Source organism: Barbus barbus, assembly GCF_936440315.1.
Source record: "Barbus barbus genome assembly, chromosome: 25".
Classification (NCBI taxonomy): Eukaryota; Metazoa; Chordata; class Actinopteri; order Cypriniformes; family Cyprinidae; genus Barbus; species Barbus barbus.
Genome location: NC_136753.1, coordinates 23,534,600 through 23,557,523, shown reverse-complemented (window position 1 = coordinate 23,557,523; position 22,924 = coordinate 23,534,600). Strand labels below are relative to the sequence as shown.

General features: G+C 38.4%; 1 protein-coding gene across 2 annotated transcripts in view; it reads left to right on the top strand.

The window, feature by feature from the left end:
• LOC306844991 (protein SHQ1 homolog) overlaps nucleotides 1-22,667 on the top strand; it is a 39,187-nt gene extending 16,520 nt beyond the window's left edge. For both annotated transcript variants that reach the window (XM_079377468.1, XM_079377469.1), the window contains 3 exons: nucleotides 2,729-2,852; nucleotides 10,260-10,380; nucleotides 21,863-22,667. In XM_079377468.1, coding sequence (XP_079233594.1) covers nucleotides 2,729-2,852; nucleotides 10,260-10,380; nucleotides 21,863-22,508 — 891 coding nt within the window. In that variant the 3' untranslated portion in view covers nucleotides 22,509-22,667. The remainder of the gene's footprint in view (nucleotides 1-2,728; nucleotides 2,853-10,259; nucleotides 10,381-21,862) is intronic.
• The last annotated feature ends 257 nt before the right edge of the window (nucleotides 22,668-22,924 follow it).

Below are 22,924 nucleotides of genomic sequence, written 5' to 3'. Positions count from 1 at the left end.
ATTACAGTTCAAATCATGTAAATACTACTGGTTTGTTATGTAAGAAACTAGAAAGGGAGTGTTTTCAGACGCAGCTCCAAAAAGTATTGTAGACTTTACTTGTGCTTAACATCCTAAATCCTGCTGCCTGCCTGAACAAAGCCTAAAATAAGGGTATAGAGTGTTCTGATTACATTACATAAGACATTGTCTCCCTCTGATGGAATCTCCCTTTTGAAGCCACTGCTGACATTGTAATACATGCAGATTACTAGATTATGCCACTGCCCATCTGAAAGCTTAGCAACTTTAAAGTTATTCTATTCTTAACATGTATCCTAACCAGATGCAACAAAAATAGTTTCCAGTACCCATTAATTTGTTTAAATATAAACATGCTGTGCAACGGAACCAAAAAAACAAGCAATCACAAGACATCTGTGTAATATACAGCTAGGTGGAGTTTTACTGTTTTGGAACAAACATATCCTGCAAATCGGGTCACAAGGTACCACCCTTGCAACCTGAGAGACATTCAGCAATGCAACTGTAAGCAATCACAATATTAAAAAAGGACTCTTTTAAAGTTCACAAATGTTCCAGTAACATGTTTTCATGAACGATCATTGTCTCTACCGAGTTCTCGATTACTCCTGCTTATCAGTAGTTTGCATAAACTTGCATGTGTGTATAGTGAAATGTAGCAGACAGGCATTTACATTTCACCATCCGCACAATGCATCCTGTGCCAAAGTTGACGCCATAGCTAGAGACAAATTCAGCCTTAAACTGCTTGCGTGTTGTTTGAGTGAGAGCTCCAAACCTTGTGTGCGTGTGTATGTGTATCATGACTCCTGTTGCGGCAGCAGTCCCTAATCCTCCATATTTCCACCGCGAGTTTGACAATGAGGACGAGTAACCCGACACCTCTCCCAGCTCAGAGCGCTGAGAGCCAGCACTCCACTGCAATACTGATAATGGAAGGGTGGTAATGACATCCTCCAACTGCCTGCTCTCTCTCTCTCTCTCACACATACACAGCACAAACTCTCTGCCCCCTCATTGTCTCGTTCACGGTTTCCTTTTTAGTGCTTGCAAAGCAGTGCTACATTGATATTCCTCATACATTCATGTTAGGAGTCTGTTCTTAACCTTTGACCTTAAGTATTAAACTTCTGCGACTAATTCAGCCTGAAGGGCTCAAAGTACAGGCTCAAAATTGCATTTGTAGATCATTTCAGCTTTGTGTGTTCTGTTTTTAGTTTGTGACTCATGAAATTATATGAAGGCTTTGTGAGAAACAGACCATTTTTGTTATTTACTGAACAATCTTGACATCTGACCTAGTTCTCTTTCAGAGTTCATAAAAACTTTGAATTTTGAGTCTTTTCTTGAGTTCTTTTCAACATACTGGTTGCTCCAGTGCACAAAACCATACTGAATCATTTGTTGACAAATTAGACTAATTTTAAAGTTTAAAAAAAAGTTATTAAATTAATATTGTATATATTTTTGCCTACTACGAACTATTTTTTTTTCTTGTTCAAACCATATGAGTTGTTCAGTTTAATTTAATTTTATCAATCGTTTAATTACAAAAAGGCCAAATAATGGCAATTCTTCGTGTTTAATGTTTTAATTACATTTTTTTTATAATGTAATTAATTTATTTGTAGTTTATTAATTTATTTTTTGGTCTGTTGCATTTTTTTCTCATTAAAAGCATATAAGTTGTTCTTTTGAGTGAGTTTTTTCTGTGAATTGATTGATCCAGTTCATAAAGTCAGGCTGAATGAAAGCCTTCAGTCAAGACTGATCTGGTTCTCTCACTGAGATCTGATCAAATGTGTTGAGGAAATTATGATAGAAGTATTTCTAATATTTGTATAACAAATTACTATAGGTTATTATTCTTGCAGTTATTTGCATACTAACTTGTTATTGGTCTTTTCTCTCATTTTTTTTTTTACCATTTAAAGCCTCCTTCATTCTGCAAAGATTCTGTTGTGTTGTTTGACGATTCTTGTGCACAGCCAAACGAACGCTAGACACAGCTTTCATTTATGCAGAACAAAGACTTGAAACCGAAGACTCCTAAAACCTCAACTCTATTCTTTAGCTATCTTGCATGCACTGGTATTTCCTTCAGGAAATGCTAATGGAGTTTCTCCTCAACACCCTATCATTGTCTCCTACTCTCTTTCTCTCTCAATCTCCTTCATTTCTCTTCCTCTCCCACCCTCTGTTTTGCCTAACCACTGTAAATCCCCGGCCGGCAGTGCTCGGTGAGCCGCCCCCCTCAGCAGGCTTATTTACACCAGTGTTTAATAGCCTGGGGGAGTGCATGAGCTATGATGACATGCTAGAATGACTCCGGGTGCATTCTTAACAAGCTGCTGAGAGAATAGCAGAGGGGAGGGAGAGTGGGAGGCTGGAAAACGCAAAGAGAAAAGGGAGAGAGAGAAAAAAGCTGTTTTTTTTTTTATACCCAAAGCACTTGTCTGTGGATTCTTAGACTATGAAGAAATCGGAGGCAAGCGATTAAGCACTGTCTACAATTAAGCACGCCATTTGCCAAGGTGTTTAAAAGTTGACCTACTATTTACCCTGCTAATAAAATGAGAAGTCGTTGGGAATAATTAGAGTAAATTGCTGTAATTACCAGTGGAGTTAAAAAATGATTGATGTAATATGCGTGGACAGATCTGGAGCAATTTACAGACTGTGTGTGTGTGTGTGTGTGTTACAGACGTATCATTCTGTACAAGATGTGCTGGTATCTTTCGGCAGGAGGACATTGTGCTACCCTCTCTATCGGCACTTTTCCCTGATCACAAGAGCTGTGAAAGACGTTGCTTGCATTTTTCAGTCTGGTGAGTTCTGTCTCTCTTTCTTTACCTCCCGGTTAAACCCAGATCTTTTAGCCATTTCCAAGCCACCAAGGGATCAGGTTGAGGGTCAAGACTAACCGTGTGACCTGTTCCTCACCCTATAAACCCTGCAGTGCGTCCACCTCATTACCAGAATTCCTGCTGCCACCACAATGAAAGCAAGCATATCTCTTTCAATGGAGGAAGGTTTCTTAAAATAATCTGATTAACATTTATTTGACCGTTATGGAAATATTCAGAAAAACAACATTTCAAGTCAACAAGAAATCAAAATGGACCTGTTTACTTTAATACATGTTTCTGATCTTCGCAATCTTTAAATTTTAATAAGCAGTAACCAAAAAGCTAGTTAAGACTGTTGTAGACTACTGTTAGAGATGTTATTTTTGTTACTGATATATGTTTTAATCTCTAAGATAAAAAAGAGGTTTTAATATTGGCATACATTGAGATATTCTTGAGAATGAACCTGACCTTCAACCTTCATGTCCTGATCAAAAATACATTTTGTAAAATGGCCAGAGAGTTATATATCTCGAATATTGAAAGCTCAAAAGTTATTTTAATTTATTTATATTAATCCATTTCATTATGTATTTAATAAAAACTAACTTCAAAATTGGAAATATAGGATTAAAATATAAAACTATTCAAAACAAGTCTTAAATCTTATTCTCAAGTTAATTTATCTGATTTTAGGGATATTTAGATATTTTTACTGTTTTTTTTTTTTTGGTTAATAAGAAATACGTCACTTTACGGAAGTGTGAGCTGCGAATGCTATTTCATGTTGACTTTAAGGGACTAATGAGAACAAGAGCTTGACAGGCAACCGATATTTACCCACAGCAGACAGAGCTGCGCACTCGGGACCAAATTTAACATGACACTCACCAACCCTCCCTGAACAGCGGGGTGCTTTGGTAAGAGACGTTTTCCATGACAGGAAAGTCAACAGATTGGTCATGTCTTGGTGTGCTTAGTCTTGCTGTTCTGTCAGCGTAAGTGGGAGGGAGGTTAAGAACGAGGGAATCCGAGAGGGATGTCTCCTCACTTCTGAAGAAATCAGCAATTCTGCAGACTAGACACTGTTGGCTTTGATATCTCTGAGAGAGGAGCAACCTTTAAATCAAAGAAGCCATCTGTAGGAGAGACAGAAGCGCTGTGTAAACACGTTTTCGTGTGTGTGTGGGGAAATTATCCAACACGTTGATTTTAGCGCTCATAAATAACTGCAATTACAGGCTTTGTTAGATTTGGGATTAGCAGGGTATGATTGATTGCGAAGTTAAGTCAGAAGAGAGACTAGATGACAGAACAAGATTAGATAAGCAAAATCACACCTCACCGATCACAGGTTCATGTTAGGTACTGACAACTTCCTCCGCTGACAAAAAAAAATGTACTCATGGAAGATTCCATAAAGGCAGTGAAACAGTTTTTCAATCCATTTTAGGCCCATAAAAGGTTATTCAGTGAAGAAAGGGGACTTGGTGATATTAGCCGGAAAATCTTTTCAGAAGTGGGCCAAATACCTATTCTTTAATGGAAAATTACAAATATGATTTTTTTTTTTCATAGGAAAATGCTCCACCTCTCTATCACAGTGAGATTAGGAATGTATTAAGAAAGGACCGTTAGTTTTGATTTCATGTTGACTCTAAATACCAGATCAACTAAAATGTGAAATTTTCTTGAAATTCAAAATGTGAAATTTTCTTGCCTCAGAAACAGTTTAACTAAAGAGAACCTTACAACAAAGTATAACATAAGTCACATTTCATGTTAGTTGTCTTGCATAAGTTGAACAGAATGCAACAACACTCTCTATCAGACTAATCAGTAGCCCAATCAAGCAAATGATCCAATCATATAAAGGTGGATAAACTGAAGTCCCGCTCTATTATTTCATACTGAATATTGTTACACTTGCAAAAACTGTCACATTAGGTTGAGTGCTTAGAAATGTCATGCTTATCTTTATAAGGCTATATTTATAAGGCATTTGAAAACTGGATGTTGATGATAATAAAAGACATGCATACATTTAGATATATAGTTAAAGGGAACCTATTATGCCCCTTTTTACAAGATGTAATATTGGTCTTGGGTGTCCCCAGAATGTGTCTATGAAGTTTCAACTCAAAATACCCCACAGATCAAACATCTGGAAAATATCACTTTTGGGGGGTGTCTAAAAAAGAGCTGTTTTGGTTTGTATCACTTTAAATGCAAATGAGCTGCATATTCCCACCCCTTCTCCAGAAGAGGGCGTAGTGTATATGTCTCTCTGCTTTGCATATGTACAGCAATAAACAGCTGGTAGAAACAACATGACAGAGCGAGAGAATCGGTATTTAGTCATACGTATAGGAAGCCAAATGCACTGAAATTGGGAAGAAACAGCGCGATGTTACAGAGCTCGCACCGCACTGACCTGCCATCTACCGAACGGACAGCGCGGCGCAAACTAATCTCTCAAACTCTCACTGATGAATTAAAGTACTTCGATAATGTCCGCACACAAATACGGTTATAACGCTAAGCACTGTAACAACATGACATTCACAAAGCAGTCTGGAGTGAAATGATTTGCACAGACATAAACGAATTTAGGTAGATTTCGAGGCGCATTACCTTGAGAAATAGAAGTAATCTGCTGTGTCCTTAGTGGCCAATGTTGGGAGAAATGAAGACTCTGATGTTCAGTCTTACATCCAAACACAGAACACCAGGATTGCTTGTGATACAGTGCTGACGTTACAGCTGCTCAAAGAAAATGGAGGATAGCATACAACCGCTGAGGGCGGTAACTATGGCAATGCAGGGCTGTCAATCAGCCGCCGTGGCTGGGTCCTATGCAATGTGACGTCACATTGCTTAGAGAATCAAAACGGGCCTAGTGAGACTGATTTGGTATAATGCAGATTTAAAATGAGTGGGGGGGGTGATTGGGTTATCATTGTTGGGTGGTTGTGTTCACACACTGCCAACACACCTTTATGTCCACCACGTAAAAGTGGATTTTACATAATAGTGCCCTTTAATGCTCCATTGATCCATGAGGAACAATTCAGTGGACCATGGCACTGAATGAAATACTGTTTACACTGACAGTGGAAGTTTAATTTCCAGTGTAGTTTGGTTTTGGATGTGACAGTTAGAGGTGCAGTTATTAATGTTGAACTCTATGCAAATGAGCAGTAACAAACAATGGAAGAGCGCCCCTGTGATCTGCCTGATCAACTATGTAGAAACACCTGCTAACGACCAGCAGTGCAGCGACTTAGTGATCTCCTGAAATTAAATCACTGTCAATGCGGAACACTCCATAATGGAGTTGAAATTGTATTTCAGAAAAATTGCCTGCCCTTAGAGGTTTTTAAATGTCTTGTCCTCAAGGTACAGATTTGTAAACACACCGCTGAGTTGTAATCTGCTCTCTGGCGTATATTTTCACACAGAGTCTGTGACATTTTAGTCCAGTCTACAATTTGTAGATTTTCAACCATCAAAGCCCCACATGCAATAAGGCTCCCCTTTAATGAACGGTAACAGCGGTGTGACTACCCTTGGAAAGCAGACTGCCCTGTCACACCGTGACTCCTGGGTAATTAATTTGTCAGCGGTACATGAATGGAGGTGTGTGTCTGATGTGTGTGTACTCTAATTTGAGGCACTTTGCAGTGAGCAGCAGTGAAAGCAAACAGTTGTAGTTAGTAGGAAAACAAACCCATTAATGATGCTGCACGAGTAAAGTCATGATGGAAATGCTATCCAGGGGTAAATATTTGAACAGCCCTCTGGCAGCTTGTCTGGTTGTTCTCCGAGAGATCCTCCTAAAGCCAGCGGGCCCTCAAGGACTTTGAGGAGGGAGACTGGGTAACGGCCTAGAAGATGCACTGTGGGCAAATATAAACGCTCGTATATAATCTGAACTTTCAGAGGCTTGCCTGCATTTCATTTAACTGCATAGCTTGGATTCAGTTTCCGCTTGTTTTGCTCTGCATTGGTATCAGCTTGCCAGTTAGAGCAGTGCTTCCCAACTTTTTGTTGTAGCTACCTCCATAGCCCCGTGTTAAATACCCCACATATATTTCTATATATACTAAGCTTAATTGCTGGTGTAAATACCCCTTCATAAAAATGTATGTACAGATGGAATTTAATATAACTGTATATTTTAAGATGGGATTTTATTTCTGTGATGTAAAATTGAATTTTCAGCAGTCAAAACTGTAGTCTTCAGTGTCACCTGATCCATCAGAAATCATTTTGACTGATTTGGTGCTTAAGAAAGATTTATTATTATCGTATGTTCAAAACAGCTTAATATTTTTGTGCAAGCCATGATGGATCTTTTTAAAGCATTCTTTGACTAGAAAACAAGAAATAGAAATAGTTTGTAACATTATAAAAAAAAATTATTGTCATGTTTTATCAATTTAATCAATCAATTTGATAAATTATACATTATAATTGTTTCATTATGTTTTATTTGGCGTAGTTGTTTTGATTTGGAAGCAGGTTCATTTTCATGGCATTTTAAAAACCCTTTCACATTAGTCAGAGCTTGACTTTTTTTCTTTTTGCCAAGTTCCATTGTAGCTTATTGAGATTCATTGTTTTGCTCTGCAGGAATTGTCATCTCTAACCCAACGTGATCAATCTTAAGAAGTACATTGCAGAATTCACGATGATAGATGTAGGCCATTTGAGGCAGCGTAATTTGATGTCAATGTTCTTGAATGTAATTTTTGCAGCTGTTTCTCGATGTTAGCTGCTTTGTTCAGTCATGTAAGGATTTTCCATACAGCTAGCAGTCAGTGTCACAGTTTTGTATGATTAATAAATTGGTGGTTTGAGGCTACATATCCAGGTCATATTTCATGCCAGAATCAAAGAAAAAAATGTCTGTTTGCTGGACCTGTTATTTGTTTTGCATTTTTACATGATTTTCATGACAAATAAACACAATTATACTGTCATGAAATTTTGTTATTAAAAGAATAAAAAAACTTTCTCCACTCAGAAAGTAGCTGTGTATTATAATAAAATATTATGCTGTGCAAGCAACATGATAATCACATATATATCATTGTTATATTACAAGTTTTACCAATGACTGAATCTCTTTGTTGTGCTCTTAAAAGTCTGAAATGGAAATAGAACCACATTTCAGGCTCAGATGATTGATGATTCATGCCCTTGACGATTTATTTTTTAAATAAAAAGCTCACCTTTGATGTCCATAAAAATGGGTTTCATTTTCTTTCTTTTGACATTTTGGTGAAATATGACCCAGGCATGTTTTTTAGACAGGCTTCGTGAGATAGTCCTTTTAAATATTGGCACCCCGTGGACCTTCACCATCTGTACTTCCAGAGCCTGAATCTAACCTTGTCACCCCATTCCTCTTCTCTCTCTTCTTTACTCTCCTCTCCTCAACTTCTTCCCCCGAGATGCCTGATTGCAGCACATGATTAACTGGCTCAACATGCAATCTAAACCCAGCACACACTGCACCACACAGTCCCACAGCTGGTCTTCGGAAGAATCCAAAGCTTACTTTTCCTCCACTCTCCCAGGGAGCAGTGAAGAAAAGTAGAAAACCCTTCAATTATAGATGGATGGAGGTCAGAGAGAGAGAGGAAGAATGGGGAAAGACAGAGTACGGTTCAAGTTCCTGGAGTTTTTCTCGCTTGTCCTGAAGCTGGAAGCCACGACGGCTTCTCCGAGTAAGAGCTCCAGCTTAAATGGGAACCAAATGTTTGTGTAAGGCTTTCCTCGGTGCGAGTGCACGGTTTGTTTTCTGAGGCGGTTGGAATGTCTCTACCGGCTGCCAGGCTATTCTGTGGGCGGCTCGAGAATCCTCTCGGCCCTTCTTTCGTTTCATGACTGAGCCCGTTGCATTGCGCTGAGGGGATATTTTTGCACCTTATTTGGGAGATGGGTGTTATGACAACAAATATCATCGCTGTGGCACAGTGCCCTTAAGGTGTTTGTGGGTGTGTTTTGTATGTTGTGGAAGCATCTGCCAGAATAGAAAATACAATCATCTTCTTGAGTGCTCAAAAAGCATCGGCTCAGCACAGTTTCCCCTTTTGCACAAAAGTTGCACAGTTGATCACAAAATAAGCTGTCTTGGCTGCTAAAATAAGCTGTATTGGCTTGCTTTTATCTGTATTTTTGTCTTGTTTTCTGGTTACAAAAATCCAAGAATCCTTAAAATAACACACATTTGCTATTTCCATTTATATCAAACTGTTTTCAGAGAATTTTGTTACCCCATTGGTTTAAGCATAAGCCTCACTAACTTTTCTTAAAGGGGTCATATGATGCAATTTCAAGTTTTCCTTTCTCTTTGCAGTGTTACAAGCTGATCGTGCATAGATAAGATCCCTGAAGTTACAAAGACTAAAGTCTCAAAACCAAAGAGATATTCTTTATCAAAGTTAAGACTCTGCCACGCCCCCTAAAACGGCTCATTCAAACACGCCCCCACATGTCTATGTCACGATGTGGAAATATTTGCATAATGCTGTCCTCATATTCACGCAAAGAAAGAAGGCGTGGTTTCAGTAACCGCAGCAGGGTTGATGCAGCCATGTCAGGGAGACACTGTGTGTTTCTTTATTTGGCCTTCCGAATATAGATCCATTTAGGAATCATTAACATTACTTACAGCAACGTATTTTATGGACGACCGTTTCATGAACCTAGGAGAGGAGGTAATTCTGACTTTGCTATGACAATCTGGCGCTTCTGAATCAGCTCCTGTAAGTATGTTTTGTTATTAGTTTAAGTATTTGCTAGTGACTGTTCAAATGCAGAGTTTTGCGTGTCGTGTGTGTGTGTGTGTGTGTGAGAGAGAGAGACAGGGTCACATCACAGTTGAGTCAGCTGTCTTGATCGCGGCTTGTGTGCAAACACATACGAGCTCCATCACTGTGTCTGTCGCGCAACTCTGTTCCCCTCTCGAGCTTGAACTGATGGTAAAACTAAGGACATTATTAACTGCCTTTTACATTTATTTTGAAAGATTAAGCTTGCGATTATGGTAAGGGGCGTTACATTTCTGACGAGTGCTTGCGGTGTTCGGCCAATCACAATGCACTGTGCCAGTTGGCCAATCAGAGCAGACTGCGCTTGTCTGAAGGAGGGACTTTGTAGAAAACGACGCATTTGAGAGATGCGGGGCATAGAGGACCTACAATAATGTACAGTATTTGAAAAATAATGCATTTTTTGAACATTAAAGCATGCCAACATATTCTGTTACACCAAATGCACAAAATAATGGTCTTTAAAAAAGCATCATATGACCCCTTTGAATTTATGCTTAAAACAAGAAAAAGGCTTATTTACTGCTTGTTTCCTTTGTCACAGGGAAGTCTTGTGTCCTGAAGTGTCTGCTGACCATCCATAAGATCTTCCGAGAGAATGATCCAGCCTATATCCTCAATGACCTCTACATCACAGACTACTGCATCTGGATCCAGAGGGTCAAGTATGTTCAGTCCAGTACAATGTCGCCTAAATCAGCCAACCTTAAATTAAGTGTGTCCAAGATCTGATTGTCTGCTTATCATACCAGTTTCATTAATCCCTTCTGAAAGCTAAATCATCGGTTCATTAAAGCAGTAAGCCACACGAGATGGGTGTTACGGTGATTTTACCAGGGGTAAGGGGTCTAAATCTTACAAAATCATGTCCAAGTCGCATTTCGCACCTTGTGTGAAAGAGAGATGAGATGCTCCAGACTCCACAATGCAAAATCAATAAACAATAGTATGACAGTGTGACAAAGATGATGAAGTTAGGTGTCCAAACTATCCATTTGATCATTTTTGTTTTAGTTCAGTCTCTGGTGGTTAAACAGAACCACAGTGCTTGAACGTGATTCGTGATGAATGTTATTGCAATCATGATTTCTGCTCGCCATTTTTTGTAATCACTTCCACGTTTTAAATGAAAACTACAGCCGGTGCATAATTCAGTAATGAGATATACTCTGCTTCCCGGCTGGTGTTCAGCTAAAGTTGTATGCTTGTCTATAAAGAGTCCAGTTGAAAAATGTGCATCTGAAGTTGTAGGCCCAGTGCCCAGACTCAATAAATGTCCTGTGGGGATTATGCTGAAATTTTTCAGTCCTATGTTTTGCCAAAGTGTAGATTTTCTGGCAAGAACGCAGCCTTGACAGCTAATTAATAATGGATGTGTAAAATGGCAGAGTTTAAATGTGCCTGTTTTCTCAATGAGACAAAGGGAGAAAATGAGGGAGAGAGACGGAGGTAGGTACAGAGACTCTTTGTCCGTGGTCCTCAGAGAACTGCACAGTTCCACCATCAATGTGTTGGAAAGCTTAATCGCGTCTGCTGGGCCGCTGAGTTAAAAAGACAAATTAGGCAAAGCACTATCAGGGCTTTATTCTCTCCTCTTCTTCTTTAAATAAAATAAACATAAAATATTAAAAAGTGTCCTTAGGGTGACTGTGCATCTTGTTCTCCATCGATCACTAAATACATCATCTGAGGCATCAGTAGCATTGACCTGTGAATGAATGCTTGTGTTCCTCTCCTTCTTCTGTGCTTTATTGAACAGAACAAAAGAAAAGCAGACTGTAGAGCTGTTGAAAGGCACGGCTTGCAGGATCTGTGACCGCACTCTAGTGCCGCTGATGTATCTTAGTCATACTTGCATTGAGGCATTTGACATCTCTCAACATCACGCTGAAAATTGATTTCCAGTTTGCATCCTTTTAGAGTATATTTAGTTGTCTTGATACACTGGTGCAAACTTTTCCTTTGAGTTCAGACAAAGCCCCTCTTGTCATGGGAAATGATTGCAGGAGACTTGCTCCTCCTTTTAAGTGCTGGAGCGTTTGATCAAATCCCCACTGCTCTGGTTTGTGTAGACAACTCCCTGTTATCATAGCAGGTTTGTTGTGACAGCATTTTCAACATCTGACATATCCTCTGTCAGATTATTTAAACAATTCTCTCTTCCCAAAAAATCCTCCCAGAAGGATGCCCCAATCCAGTTATCTGAGCAAGTTATCTTTGGCTGCGTTCACACAGCGGCAGAATGCGCTTGTCAGTCTTTTTTTAGAATGCTAAACTGTCGTTAAGTTCACAGCAAGGCTGGGCAAAATCTGTCTATTGCATATTGTTGTATCATTCCCTCAATCCATCCATCCATCTGTATATTTTTCTATTATTCCATTCATCTGTATATTGTTTTTATTTTTCTATCATTCCATCCATCCGTATGTTGTTTTTATTTTTCTATCATTCCATCCATCCATCCATCTGTATATTGTTCTATTGTTCCATCCATCTATTTAGCCATCCATCATCCATACAGTATATTTTTCTATCGTTCCATCTGTTCATCTATCAATCCTCCATATATTGTTCTATTTTTCTATCATTCCATCCATCCATCCATTCTTCCATCCATATGTTCACAGCAGGGCTGGGCAAAATCTATCTATCTACAGTTGGGCAAAAAAGTATTTAGTCAGCCACCAATTGTGCAAGTTCTCCCACTTAAAAAGATGAGAGAGGCCTGTAATTTTCATCATAGGTACACTTCAACTATGAGAGACAGAATGGGGGGAAAGAATCCAGGAAATCACATTGTAGGATTTTGAATGAATTAATTGGAAAATTCCTCTGTAAAATAAGTATTTGGTCACCTACAAACAAGCAAGATTTCTGGCTCTCACAGACCTGTAACTTCTTCTTTAAGGGTGCTTTCACACCTGCCTCATTTAGTTCGGTTGAATCGCACTAGAGTTCGTTTTCCCTCTTGGTGCGGTTCGTTTGGGCAGGTGAGAAAGCAGCAATCGCACTCGGGTCCGCACCAAAAGCGGACCAAACAAGCGTACCGAGACCTCCTTGAAGAGCTTTCAAACGAACCCTGGAACGGTTCGTTTGTGGTGAGAAAGCAATCCGACCCAACGAACCAAGCGGTATCATATTTCATAACGGGAAATATGTTATATAAAAAGCAGCAGTCAGTGTCTTTTGTGTCTAGCAGTCAAGCGCTTTGAGTACCCAGAAAAGCCAAGTCATGTCACCTTTATTTATATGGTGCTTTTTACAATGTAAATTGTCTCAGCAACTGCACAATATCAAAAAAGGAAAATAGTGTGTCAATAATGTAAAATGAAAAGAGAAAAAAAAGCGCTATATAAATGTAACAAATTATTTTGCGAATGCAAGTGAGAATTTGTGAGAAACTTTGATTTTGTTAGTGAGAATATTTGTTATTGCAGTTGAAAACCAAAGAGCACCTTTTCATATTAAAATGTTGTGTAATTAATTACTCTTCTCCGCGCATTACAAGAATGCTGTCCTGACGAAGCCTCGATTCCCTCTGGCTGTAACTGCATTATATATATCTCACTTGCATTTACAGATATATATATAATTATATTTTCACTATATCTATATATATTATAGTGAAAATATAATTATATATAGATAGATATATTAGAGAGGAATGACAGCTACATTCGTTTTGTGTTTGCCAGGACAGCTATAAAGCCGCAATAAGGCCGCGGAGCAAACTTGCCATCCATCTTGATGAATGACGCAGAGGAACGTAAACAAGTGAACTCTGACCAATAAGACTCACATGTGACTTGCATAAACATAGTTTGGTACGCTTTGCAATGTTGCCGTGTGAAAGCGAACCGAACCAAGAAGAAAATGCAACAATGTAACAAATTAATCCCTGTTTCGGAACAAAGCAAACGATCTACAGGTCTGAAAGCACCCTAAGAGGCTCCTCTGTCCTCCGCTCGTTACCTGTATTAATGGCACCTGTTTGAACTCGTTATCAGTATAAAAGACACCTGTCCACAACCTCAAACAGTCACACGCCAAACTCCACTATGGCCAAGACCAAAGAGCTGTGGAAGGACACCAGAAACAAAATTGTAGACCTGCACCAGGCTGGGAAGACTGAATCTGCAATAGGCAAGCAGCTTGGTGTGAAGAAATCAACTGTGGGAGCAATTATTAGAAAATGGAAGACATACAAGACCACTGATAATCTCCCTCGATCTGGGGCTCCACGCAAGATCTCACCCCGTCGGGTCAAAATGATCACAAGAACGGTGAGCAAAAATCCCAGAACCACACGGGGGGACCTAGTGAATGACCTGCAGAGAGCTGGGACCAAAGTAACAAAGGCTACCATCAGTAACACACTACGCCGCCAGGGACTCAAATCCTGCTTAAGCCAGTACATGTCCGGGCCCATCTGAAGTTTGCTAGAGAGCATTTGGATGATCCAGAAGAGGATTGGGAGAATGTCATATGGTCAGATGAAACCAAAGCGACTTACATTGCATTCAAGTTACAGTTAACGAAGGAGTGGCTTCGTAAGAAGCATTTCAAGGTTCTGGAGTGGCCTAGCCAGTCTCCAGATTTCAACCCTATAGAAAATCTTTGGAGGGAGTTGAAAGTCCGTGTTGCCCAGCGACAGCCCCAAAACATCACTGCTCTAGAGGAGATCTGCATGGAGGAATGGGCCAAAATACCAGCAACAGTGTGTGAAAACCTTGTGAAGACTTACAGAAAACGTTTGACCTCTGTCATTGCCAACAAAGTATTGAGATGAACTTTTGTTATTGACCAAATACTTATTTTCCACCATAATTTGCAAATAAATTCTTTAAAAATCCTACAATGTGATTTCCTGGATTCTTTCCCCCATTCTGCCTCTCATAGTTGAAGTGTACCTATGATGAAAATTACAGGCCTCTCTCATCTTTTTAAGTGGGAGAACTTGCACAATTGGTGGCTGACTAAATACTTTTTTGCCCAACTGTATCTATTATTCCATCCATCCATCTGTATATTGTTTTTATTTTTCTATCATTCCATCCATCCGTCCATCTGTATATTGTTCTATAGTTCCATCCATCTGTTAAGCCATCCATACAGTTTATTTTTCTATCGTTCCATCAGTTCATCCATCCATCATCCGTATTGTTCTATTGTTCCATCCATCTATATGTTCTATTTTTCCATCCATCTATTTAACCTTCCATCCATCCGTACAGTATATTTTTCTATCATTCATCTGTTCATCTGCCCATTTATATATTATTCCATGATTCCATCCATTCATCCATCTGTATATTGTTCTATTGTTTCATCCATCCATCCATCTGTATATTGTTCCATTGTTCCATCCATCCATCCATAGATTGTTCTATCATTCTGTCCATCTAATTAGCCATTTATCCATCTGTACAGTATATTTTTTCTATCATTCCATCCATTCATCCATCCATCTGCATATTGTTTTATTATACCTCTATTCATCCATCTGTATATTCTATCGTTTCACCCATCCATTCCTCCTTATATTGTTCTATTCATTCCTCTGTGCATTGTTCTATCGTTGTTCTACCCTGTTCCTGCGGGTTTTTGCTGTGAAATGTGACACAACTGTTTAGTGAATTAACCTCTGACTGTGTGAAAGTAGCCTTTGTGAGATCTCTAGATTATAGATGTTATCCAGCTCGTCTGTGGCAGCAGTTCCTCCTCAAATATCTTATCGGCAGCCAGACACGATCAGCTGCTCATGATGAATGCTGGGATTAATAAAAGCTGCCCCTGTGGGCATGATTTATACTGTCTCTCTGCAATCCGACCGGCGTTCTCACTCTTGAAGTCCTCCCAACTGCAGAAATGTCGTGCTCAAATTTATGATGCCTTAAAGACCTCAAGTGTGATTTTAAATCTCTGTACGGGGCCCCCGATCAACAGTGAAACAAAGTGGATTGAGTTGGATGCTCCCCTTTCTGGCTGTTTGACTGACATGGATCCATGAATTCATGGTCTGTCATGCTGATGGCAACATGCCTGACAAGTAGCCGCCATCACTTTTATGAATGGCTCGAATAGTTTCAGGGAACTTGTTCCATATCCATCTGCTATTGCAGAGGATCCAAACTTTCGTTCAGCTGAACTCATAACACCTAAATTATTTATTGAAGTAGTATTCTGTAATGATTTACTCATCCTCGTGGTGTTCAAAACCTACATGCTGTAAAAAATTACATTTTTAAAGAATCTTCACATGCATTTTTCCATTCAGTGTTAATTATATAGTCATCGCAGACGGTCAAACTTCAAAATGGAGAAAAACACACCATAAAAATAGTCAAATATACTCTACACAAAGCTATGTTATATCTTCCGAAGATATATAGGAAGTCTTATGGACTTTCTTGTTGGAGTTTGACAGTCCTTGTCGATATAAAATGATTTTTAATTTGAATTTGTTGTGAACTTCCAAGAAGCTGAGTAAATAATGATAGAAACTAAGGTTCTATCTTTTTGGTATTAATTAAATAAAATGCATTTTTATTTTATTTAGTTTAGAATTTTGGTTTGTTTACAAACTTCTAGTGAACTTCTGATCGTTAACAGGAATATTTAACATTTGAAAATGAAAACAGACCAATAAAATTGCTTCCTTTTGTTCGTATCCAGAGGTTTACAGACTTGCGGGAGACAAAGAAAAGCAGATTTGTGTTAACAAATATATGGTATGGAATGATCTCCGCTCTAGAGAGACTAAAATCATACAAAATTTTGCCTACAGACATTAGCTAAGTTGCAAAACTTCCATACAATGTATACTTTTGTCAACTGTTACAAGTCACCTTATAGCAACTCTGTTGTCAATTATGGACAGTGCAGATGAACTTCAGGTACACATTTGAGTGTGGGTTCAATGTGTGCCGTTGATGCCGAGCTCTGAGATTCGGTGCCAGATTACTGAGACCACTGGCATTTTCTTATCGTTTCTTCCCCTCCCATCCAGCATTCAGAATCACTCCAGTGAGTCGACTCTTCGCCCAGTTCAGAAAACAGAAAAGATAAGGTGTAACTTACTGTGTTTCACTAAGTGCAATGGCACTGTTATTTGACAGAGCCTTGCTTTCCATTTTCCCTTTGTGTTCAAACTCCTTAATTGGGTCAGTCGGATTCCGAACGGCAACCATGGCAACCTGCTAAAGGTGAGCTTAAGGGTTTATCATTTGACTGGATGAGAAAGTTGCTTTCTCTGACATTGAGAAACGACACATTGTCACAGTATTGACGCTCAGCCAAGTGTTTTTCTCCAGGGACTCGAGCCCCTGGCTTGAGGGTAAGGAGGCCTCCAGGGGCAACATGGGTCAGGGGTTTCGTAAAGCTTTGTGGTCAGTTGCCCCAGAGTGGACGTTAGTGTTGTCAATTAGTGTTAAATCACGAAAGAGTAAAGAATTGTGGGAAACTGTTTTCACTTCTTGCTTTAGTAGCTAAGTGAATTGTGAAATCCCCCTCTAGCACTGAGGGAAATCAGGCTTAAAATATCTGAGTTTGGTGTGTGTGCATGTTAATAGTGCTGTTTAGGTTATTAAGGACTGCTGTCACTTCAGTTTGGATGGCTTTGAATTTGATAGTGACCTTTTTGGTTTTGTTCTCTGACATTTCACTAGCTCGCCATCCGATTCGAGAGGTTTACTTCTGATCATACTGATCAGCTTTGGTGTTGTTTGGGGAAATGTGGAAAAGACTGCATTCTGATTATGAAAAGGAATTAATATTGTTGGACTAGACTGACAATTTTGGGACTTAGTATCACACACAAGTTTTTATCTACCCATGCCAATGTAGAAATACCAGCAGGTGAATTTTCCACTCAGGACTGATTTTCAATAATGATAAGAATGATAGTTTAATAATGAATTAAATTCATGTTTAAGTATTTTTTAGATAATTTTATTTTAATAGTTTTATGATATTTATGATAATTAGGTAATTATTACTCTTCAACAAAAAACTAAATTTGCATTATGAAAAAAATCACATAATAATATTATTTTATTTTTTTACTTATTTAAATTGTGAATAATTACAGCACATAAAAATATGAATTTACCTGCAGTGAATGCACAATAGTTGGTGATATTCTGTTTAGAAGCCCACGAGATTGCATTTAGACAGAGAGAGCGAGAGGGATGGAGGATTGAAGTGTCCCGCTGGTGTGAGGAAAGTGATCCTGGTCTTTAGAGCTTGCACAGATAAGTGGATCATATTCCCTCTCAGTGTGTGGTTTAGCGGCATTTGAACACTTCGGCTTGTACAGTCAGTGTGAGAAGTGACTGTGCTGTCTCTCCTTCCAGTGCCCCAGAATCTGAAAAGGGCTGATTGAAGCAATGGCACAATTTTGTAAAATGTATACCTAGAATACACGGCAAGTCATTTTGAATGAAAAATCAGTGAATGTAAAGGTAGTAAGGGCTTGACTGAAATGTGTCCAACTCATAGTTAAAATTAAGCCTTAAAATGAATAATTGAAAAGTCAGAGGTTCATTTGTATACCATGATTTGTATATCTTAAGAGCTTAATGTAGACACAGCCCTAGAGCTTTGTTTGAAGTAGACGAGTAATTTACTGCAGGTTCACCCGTCTCTCTAGACATAAAGGTCTCTACTATTTTCTCAAGCTGCCTCTAGTGTGTCTTTGTTGCGGCAAGCTTGTTTTTATTTCCCCCTTCTCCCAACCTTGAAAGCCGCCCCTTCTTGGTTAATTAAGGCGAACCACAACAGTGCCATTGTAATGACTGAATTGTGTACAACATTATCCTTTGCCCCAAAAGAGGCCTTTGTTTCCACCGCAAGCGCGCATTCTCTCACCGCAGAAGTGAAGGAGGAGAGGGAGAGATAGAGACGGAGAAAACAAGCGAGCCTCTACAATGCTAACTCAATAATGACTTCCCACGGGGAGAAAACGAATATGGCAAATGTTTGAAGCGCCGCCACCACTGCTACGGGACTTCCACCAATCGCATTACTCCAGAAAGTGCCTAATAGTTTGATGAACCTTCTTTCTTCTTCTGAGAGCACATGGTGCTTTTCAGAGAACTTTAGCACTTTTGATGTTGATTTGATTTATGTAAAAAACACTCTTAAGTGCTGTGATTTGAGAATTTATTTCTCTTAAATGGTTTGGAGGGGGGAGTACCCCCATAAAAATTAAATTAAAAGCTACTAAATTTCTAAGTGACACATAATGTTAGTTTCAGACATTGGACTTCTCCTCTTTTCATTTTTATTATACCTTTTGAAGCTAGTCATATGATTTCAGGTCTTGGATGCTAAATTCTTTAAAGCTGAAAATTTTTGTATTTTTGTAAGATTTTGTAAACAATCACATTGACCCCTTTTGCTGGTTGAAGACTTTTTTACTTAAGACACGATCCAGAAATCAATCTAATAAGCTGATTTGCTGTTCAAGAGACATTTCTTATTAATGTTGAAAACAGTTGTGCTGCTTAATAGTTTTGTGGAAACTGGCACAGTATTGTATGGGATTCTTTGAATAAAAAAAGTTATTCTTTACTGTCACTTTTGATTAACAATGCATAATTGCTGAAAAGTAGTATTAATTATTATTTTTTTTTTAAACAGTGTACGTCAAGCAAACAACAGATATTTGCTGATCATTCACTAATGATTTACTGAATGATTCACAAGCACTTTCTGTTTAGCTAAGCTTTCTAAAAAAAAAAAAAAAGTGCAGGCTGCTCCCGTTAACAAAACTTACATCCTATTTACATTACATTTATTTACAAGGACATTTCATGTGTGGTATTCTCAAAAAATTATTTATATCACCTTCAAGGCCTTTATGAGTAATTTATCTTGTAAAGTCTCTGAAATGTGCCCAACCGGTTTTGCTTCTTCATCTAACCATGACTTTTCCTCGACATATCACAGACCGCCTCTTTATCTCAGATAAGCACTTTCTGAAGGCGCCAAGCATACTTGTGACTAAAGCGTTGTGTACACCGTATCCTCCTGAGACCGCAACGCTGCTCTCCTGCTAGGAATCCCTGTCCTTCGGCGGTGCGGGACATCATTAGGCCTGCGCCGTGATAACGAGGCATCTTGGTTCTCAGCGGTGGGTTAATTGAAGCACAGAGTATGGTAACGCACGTCAATAGAGATGGGGAGGCTCAGACTTGCATGCTTTATCCTTTTTGTGAATGACCACGACCTCTAAACCGTCAGGGAGCATGACCTCCCCGTTCACTCGCTAATCACCATGGTGATGAAGGATTTGAGCAGCTCGCAACTCTGAATAGTGGCCACTTGAGTTTTGGCAGCACCCAGTCGCATTTGCTACATGAATAATGTATGCCTCGAGGCCCCTTGTAGTACTGGGATCTTTGCATTGAGTGTATTGTAGCAATAAATTTTTTTCCTGGTGAATGCTTTGTCAGGTTGCTTCGCATATTGTTTATCCCCAGAGGAACTTTGTGGCGGCATGCGATATTAGTGAAACTCAGATTTATGTATTTATTGTAGTATCCAGATGTTTAATATTGCATGTATTACATATTTTCTGCATGATTTCCATAACATCAGTCCATCTTAGTAAAAAAGAAAAAAGGTTGTGTAGGCAGTAATCATAATAAAATATATGTATATATATTTATTTATTTATACCACAGGACTGTTAAAGAGAAAAGAATATTAAAAAGATTAATATTAAAATATTTTAAAAAACACTACTGAAATTCATTGTGCATTAGTCACGTAAGATCAGTCCAACTGGGTAGTAATCATAATAAATAAAAAAAATACTATATATATTATATTCTCTTCAGATCATTTCTATGCTTGTTAAAACTTTGTATGTTGATACTTTTCAGATGATTTATTGGCTGTTTAGTCTCTCTGGTTAATGTTTACATCACTCTAAATCACTGCTTGTGAAGTGTCTGTTGTAAAATGAGTTCTCCACTAGCTGATAAGCATGCGCTGAAGTCCTAGAGTTCTTCCTACAGTAGCCATGGAGACATCTGTATTGTGAACTGAATACTAAAATACACTGTCACATTTCGCTCGACTGCCAAACCCAATTTTTTTGGATCACAAAAACATGTTGGCTGTAAATGAATTATTTAAGGATTTGTTCAGCCAGTATGAAGATGCTGTCATCATTTACTCACCTTCATGTCGTTTTACACCTCTATGCTTTTCTTTCTTCAATAGAACGCAAAGGTACACCATTCAAAATTGTGGGTCGGTACTGTATTTAGTTTTTTTTGTTTTCATTTTTTTTTTTTTACTTTTTTTATACTCCGCTTATATATTCAGCAAGGATGGATTAAATTGATCATAAGTGACCATTTTATTTGATTAGACTGGAGTAATGGCTGCTGAAAACAGCTTTACCAGCTTTACCAGCTATACCATCACTGGAATGAATTACATTTTAAAATAAATTTAAATAAATAAAAATTTCAAAATATTGCTGTTTTTACATTATTTTTCATCAAATAAATGCAGCCTTGATGAGTATTGGAGACTTCTTTCTAAAACATTTTATAAAATCTTACTGACAGCAAACATTTGAATGGCAATGTAGATCTTTAACAAAATGTTCATGCTGTTCCTTTAATATGCAAAATAAGTGGTGAGCTACTGAGCTCAAAAAATTACAAAAAGCATGATAAATGTGGCTTGAGCAACTTTCAAAGTTTCAGTTATTTGTATAGAATTAGGTACAAATAAGGTTTGAGAATTAAGGTGTAGGGCAAGATTTTCAGCAGAAAATGACTTCAGTACATTAATACCTTAGACTCGAGGAGTAATATGTACCCCTAAGTACTACTTTGTAACTTTTATGGGTAAGTAAGATACACGGTTGTCCTTTTGAGGGTACTGCCACCGGGACAAGTTGTACTCCTAAAGGTAACATTTTTGCACATTTTTTTCTAAAAATGTGGATTAAACTGCTAGTTATCTCGGTTTGTGAAGAAAAGAAAATCATATAAATATGAGTATGTATTATGAACCTTTCGATCTTTAATGTATGGGCAATGAGCCACTTAAATGCAGAAGTCCAGTCATAAGTATCTTTTTAATTAATAAACTCAATTGAATGTTGTTTCTTTTTTTCACCAGATCCAAACATGTGCTTGCGCTGGCTGAATCTCTACATAATGCCAAACTGCAGAAGAACCATCTAGACCTGGAGCTGGAGCTACTCGAACAAGCTGCTGAACTTGTGGTGAAGGAGGAAGCTGAAGAAGAGGAGGAGGAGGAGAAAGACTCAAGCAGTGATAGTGACTCTGAGGATGAGGAAGAGAGTGAGGAAGAGCAGCCTGAAGAAAAGACAGAAAATAACCAAACAGGACTCAGACCTCTTGAACCACAGGTTATCTGTGAGGCTCTGAAGGTAGATGCTGTGACTGAAGCTTCCCTCCTTCGTGCTGAGCCCCAGCCTGGCAGTGGAGAGCCACGTGAGCCCAGACGGTTGATTGAGGAGCTGGGAGAGAGGCTGGAGGCGGGGCTGACGATTCAGGAGGATGTTCCTCGGGAAAGACGCTCTATTAGCGGCAGTAACACAGAGGGAGAGAGAAAGAGCAAGGGAGATTATTACCATCAGTGTGCAGCTGATACGGAAAGAGACGCCTCGAAAGCAGCAACCAGTAGAGAGCTATTTGATCCGTGCCTTCAGAAGAATCCACTGCGTATCATAAGCAATAAAGAACTGGACAGTGACGATGATGGAGACCTACTTCTTACGGTGGGAAAAGAAAGACCTTAGTGGGCACATTATTGCTTGGACAGTACGATTCCTTCACTCTAAGGCTAACGGATGTATCCTTAAATCAGTCAAAGAACTTGGATTTATGTTTGTTTATTTGTGCCACTGTCGTAATTGCTTGTTTTGCAGTGTTAAATAAATAAGACTATTTCCATTGTACATTTATGCCATTCTGGGTAGTTTTATATGAATTTTTTTTTGCATATCACAAACATTTTATTTGTTTAATGGAGTTACAATTTTTATTATATACATAATTATATACGTTTATTTTTAGCTTAAAAATTGATATTATAAAATATATATATATATATATATATATATATATATATATATATATATATATATATATATATATATATATATTTAAATTTAAAAAAAAATTTTTTAGGTGTAACAAATAATGCATCTCTTTT